This window comes from Parasteatoda tepidariorum, chromosome 1, assembly GCF_043381705.1.
Source record: "Parasteatoda tepidariorum isolate YZ-2023 chromosome 1, CAS_Ptep_4.0, whole genome shotgun sequence".
NCBI classification, from domain to species: domain Eukaryota; kingdom Metazoa; phylum Arthropoda; class Arachnida; order Araneae; family Theridiidae; genus Parasteatoda; species Parasteatoda tepidariorum.
In genome coordinates this window covers 18,488,143-18,493,436 of record NC_092204.1, presented here as the reverse complement: position 1 = coordinate 18,493,436, position 5,294 = coordinate 18,488,143, and the positions used below count along the sequence as shown (strand labels likewise).

At 31.4% G+C, this 5,294-nt stretch overlaps 1 protein-coding gene across 1 annotated transcript in view; it reads left to right on the top strand.

Moving 5' to 3' along the window:
* Nucleotides 1-5,294, top strand: part of LOC107443515 (hypoxia-inducible factor 1-alpha) — a 188,800-nt gene that overhangs the window by 154,847 nt on the left and 28,659 nt on the right. Inside the window, exons 7-8 of the mRNA XM_071178536.1 lie at nt 2,291-2,499; nt 4,865-5,018. Of these exons, the coding sequence (XP_071034637.1) occupies nt 2,291-2,499; nt 4,865-5,018 (363 nt within the window). The remainder of the gene's footprint in view (nt 1-2,290; nt 2,500-4,864; nt 5,019-5,294) is intronic.

Below are 5,294 nucleotides of genomic sequence, written 5' to 3'. Positions count from 1 at the left end.
TTTTAAAAATTATATTCTCTTAAATTTAAATATCTATAAATTATATCATCGTAAATTTAAATATCTATAAGCAATTGTAAAATTTCTAATGTCATTATGAACCTAAATTATTATTTTGTTTCAGTAATTTGCGTTTAGGGTTGATGTTTCCTAATGATTAAGTATGAGCAAATTGCTATTAACGGCATATTTTAAAATCAGGGATTCTAAAAACTCAACTTATTGTTATAAAAGAATATGTAGATAAAAAAAAGTGTCTATATATGCTTTCATTTTTCTTAATAATTAAAGTTAAAACTGAACTTTTTAAAATAAAGTATTTATAGTGTCATTTTCGCCAACTAGTAAAACATTTTTTTAAGTTTAAAATTGTATTTTTTTTTTTTTAATATAATGGCCAAGAAAGTTTTTTTGAACTATGTTTATGAACGGAAATAATGTGTTAATTACGTAAAGTGTGAAAGCTAATAACCAGAAAAAGTCTAACTTATTTTTACAAAGAGAAAGATGCAAAGTTATCGTAATATCTTCGCTTGCGATCACCGAGATCTGTGGACGCAGTGACGTCATGAGGAGGGAAATCGTAGCTTCAGTCTAAGAGCGGAGTGATTTATTCTCTTTAGCCCTGGGTGCAGTTGAAAGGAAAGAGTCAAAGAAACTCCAGGCTTATTTCCTTTGTACCAATGGTGAGTTGGGGGGGGGGGATCAGCCAGTCCCTGAGAAGCTGGGATTTCTTGAGGGAGTAAAGTTCAAGATAGGTGAGAACAGAAGAGGTAAGATGCGGTTGGCTGCTACCCTCTTTAACCAGGCTGTCTGCTAAGTCGTTGCCATAGAGACCGACGTGAGAAGGAATCCACTTCAGGTGAATATTATGCTGAAGAAACAAGAGTTTTAATTTGTTTAGGATGGAAATACTGATTTTGTCCAGTTGTTGAGATGTTGCAGGGAGCTGCGGCTATCAGTGAGAAACCAAAGGTCTTCAAAACAAAGGTCATTGTGCATTCTATTTAATGACCTTAAAATTTTAATAACCTAATACTTCATTCATCATCATCGTCATAGTTGGCCAGACAGCCCAATGTGAGCCAATGTCTTCCTCTGAAGATTTCTCCATGACGACTTCTGATTCACCTTTGATCTTCAATTCTTTTCATTAATTGCGAGAAAATCAGACTCCACTGAGTCAGCCCATCTCAACCGCGGCTTTCCCCGCTTTCTTGTTCCAGTGGGTCTAAAAAGCAGTATCTTTTTTATTGTATTGTCATCACTCATTCGAATCAAGTGGACCATCCAATTCATTCTATTTATTTTTATGCATTTAATAATATCAGGTTGTTTATAAATCTTGTACAGTTCAAAGTCAAATCTCCTTCTCCAGTTATTGTTTTCATTTACACCACCAAGTATACTCCGCAAAATCTTTCTCTCAAATGTTGCAATACAATTTTCCTCCTGTTTTGTCATTCTCCAAGCCTCAGAAGCGTATACCAAGACTGGCCGGACAAGAGTTTTGTAGATTTAGAACTTTGTTTCTCTAGAAAGAAAGCTAGATTTAATAAATCTTCTCAGCCCTATTTGCCAGATCGAGTCGGTTTTTTATTTCAGGAGTCATTCTGTTGTCAACGGTAATAATTGATCCTAAGTAAGTAAAACTCCTTACTGTTTCAAATCTGTAAGAATTTATTTCAAGATAGGAGTCTGAGACTCTGTTTCTTGAGAAAAACATATATTTTGTTTTTTCTACATTTATGACTAAGCCCATTTGCCTTGCAGTCACCTCAAGGGCAAGAAATGCCTCTTTCAGGGCAGGAAGGGAACGAGCAATTATATCGACATCATCATATGCAAGTAGTTGTACTGATCTAGTAAAAATGTGAACACTGGTATTGATGTTTGAATCACGAATAACTTTCTCAAGTGCAATATTAAAAAGAAGACAGAAGCGAGAATCTCCCTGTCGAACACCTGTAAACGTGTCTAAAACTTCATTAATAAATTTTAATGTTACAAATTTTTATTTCATTACAAAAATAATGGAAATAAATTTGAAGATTTAATGTCCTTTGTCGTTGAATAGAGATGTCATGCTTGCTGCCAGCTTTGCCTCCCACCGCATCCGAAGGCCACTGTAATTCTTTGAAAACTATCTTTTCAAAAATAAATCAAGATTTATTATTGACTTATTTTAATTCATTCTTTATAGAAAAAGCTCCTAAGAATATATTTTAAAAAAAAGACGAAACACTTTATATAAATGAAAATTGTAAATTATTAAATGTTATTATTATAGCGCTGTTATTTGTTATTTGAATGTCCCTGTTACTTTGACTTTTTTAGGATCTTCAAATCCTCGTAATGTCGTTAGGGTACGTATGCAACAGCGACCATTACCTCGTAGCAAGGAGATGCGGTACAGAAAAATGTCTTTCTCTCTCTCAATACATTCTGGTGACGAAATGCCTCAAAGTACTGCGACACTGAAAAAAAGCTTAAAGATCGGTAAAGTCCTTTTCATCTATCTCTTTTTAATTCGTAGATTATTTTAATGCTTATTAGCACGTTGACTGCCGCACGCTTTTTACAGTGAAGTCTCCTTCAGACCACGAGTACCGCTGTACGAAACGTATTCCCCTGAGTACTCCCACCGATATTTTAATAATGCGAGTCTCTGGTGGTCACAAGAGTAATATCTCCCGCTCTGTTTGTTTCCACGGTATCATGACTGTCAATTTGTGTCTTGCTTTGCATCTGTTTCTTATCTCGCCACTTTACATGATCAAGTTGAATCTTTGCCGAGTAAAGAGGAGTATAACTTAAAGTCTTAACCACTAATTCGTTGAAAATTCGAAACGGAAAATGAAAAAATTATTTCTTGGTGATTCAAATGAACAAGATGACTTATACGCAGCTCACAATAATTTTCTTAATAAATCGTTTTTGCATTACCCTTACAACAACTCAATAGTTTTGTTACTTCCTGTGAAATATCTTTTCAAATAAGTATGAATATCCTTCGCACGTAGTAAAAGAAGCGTCGCCCCAATACGGGTGACGCGGTCCGGTCTGAAACTTTGCTGTCACCCGTATATGGATGATGCGGCAGTCAGCGTGTAAAAGCATCTCTAACCTCTTCTTCCAATTACTTTATTCTAATATTTATTTATGTAATTTGAAAATTATTAGGCTTTCAAAAAATAGGTTCGCTGTTAATTTTCGCTTAATTCTAAGGGTTTAAAAAAGCATAAATTTCTTGCGTAAAATTAGGTTTATCTTCTAATTAGGTTTATCTTCTTTTCTAAGCCTATTTTTTAACCCTTTCAAGGGCCATTTATTTCTAGTAAAGGTAAATTAAAGTATTTTTTGAATTTAAATTGTTTTAAGAATAGTAATTAAGTAAGAAGAAACCCATTTAGTTTATAAAAAGGCAATTTTTTATGGTAAATATATTTAACACGACCATATATTACTTATTGATATTTATTTTTCTTTATTTATAAAATAAATTTTATAAATACTACAAACTTCAAAAGGAATTATTTATTTTGTAACTTTTATACGTTTCTTTAAACTAAGCAATGGTTACCAATTTTATTCAAACGCACTTCAAGAAAGCTGAAGTTATTAACAAATGGGATCCTAAATTAAAAGTGGTGGGAAGTATACTTCCCTCGGCCTTCGAAAGTAAACTGTTTTGTACTTTGTTTACGGTATCAGTTTTGTTTTATTGAGTTATGAGAAATGAAACAGCGTCATAATATAATTAAGTATTAGATATTTTTTAGAATTATTAGAGAAAGTTTTGTTGCATTTATCAGTTTTATATATCGTGCATTATATCACTTACATTGAGAATAGTTTATTAAGAAATATGTTTTATGTATTTTTTTTTCCTTCGAACTAGCGAGACTTTGCCACCTACTCATTATCGCTCGCTAACCCCGGGAAATTCTTGTCTAGTTCAATAAAAATCACTTCGTAGGTTCACTTTACCTTAGTCTTGTTTATTATCTCAGTTTTTATAACTTAATTTTTTTCTACATTTTATTTGAAATATATTAGAGAACGTTCAAAAATTTTTAAGCGTATCAATTCTTGAATTAAGTGAATCCCTTTAATAGTAATTACACATTGTTTTCAAGTTGAAATAAATTGAATACTTGAAAATGTATTTTCATTGTTTTTGAATTTAAATTCCACTCATCAATCTGCGCATAAATAATAACTGTTATAAATAAATGACTATTCTGTTAGTACTATTCGAGCACGTTTCTTCTGTTATTCATAGGACGACAAAAAGAATCCCTTTAATAATAATTAAACATTGTTTTCAAGTTGAAATAAATTGATTACTTGAAAATGTATTTTCATTGTTTTTTAATTTAAATTCCACTCATCAATCTGCGCATAAATAATAACTGTTATAAATAAATTACTATTCTGTTAGTACTATTCGAGCACATTTCTTCTGTTATTCATAGGACGACAAAAATAATCCCTTTAATAATAATTAAACATTGTTTTCAAGTTGAAATAAATTGATTACTTGAAAATGTATTTTCATTGTTTTTGAATTTAAATTCCACTCATCAATCTGCGCATAAATAATAACTGTTATAAATAAATGACAATTCTGTTAGTACTATTCGAGCACATTTCTTCTGTTATTCATAGGACGACAAAAAGAATCCCTTTACTAATAATTAAACATTGTTTTCAAATTGAAATAAATTGAATACTTGAAAATGTATTTTCATTGTTTTTGAATTTAAATTCCACTCATCAATCTATGCATAAATAATAACTGTTATAAATAAATGACAATTCTGTTAGTACTATTCGAGCACATCTCTTCTGTTATTTATAGGACGACACAAAGATTTTGGTGAACGTGCTATAATATTAATATTTGCTGAACCTGTGAAATTAGAGCCAGACATTGATGTGCAATACTTCGAACAAAGAGACTGTTACTTCACAATACATGGTACTCAAGGCGAAATTATTTTTGCCGATCACAGGTATTTATTTTTATTTATTTTATATTCAATTTTATGTAAAAATTGTGACGGAACACGTGCTGCCTACTGAAGTAGGCAGCACGTGCCTCCCTTTTGTAGTAAATTCTGGAAATCTTTCTGAGACTACCTCTAAATTGTGGAATTTTATTAAATCAAAATTAAACATTAATTTACATATTCTTTGTGTATGCAGCTAATTCGAATTTTAAGGATCGATCACTCAAACCTGGAATAATTTTGAATTCACAGTCTATCTATATTATATAAAACGCTAAT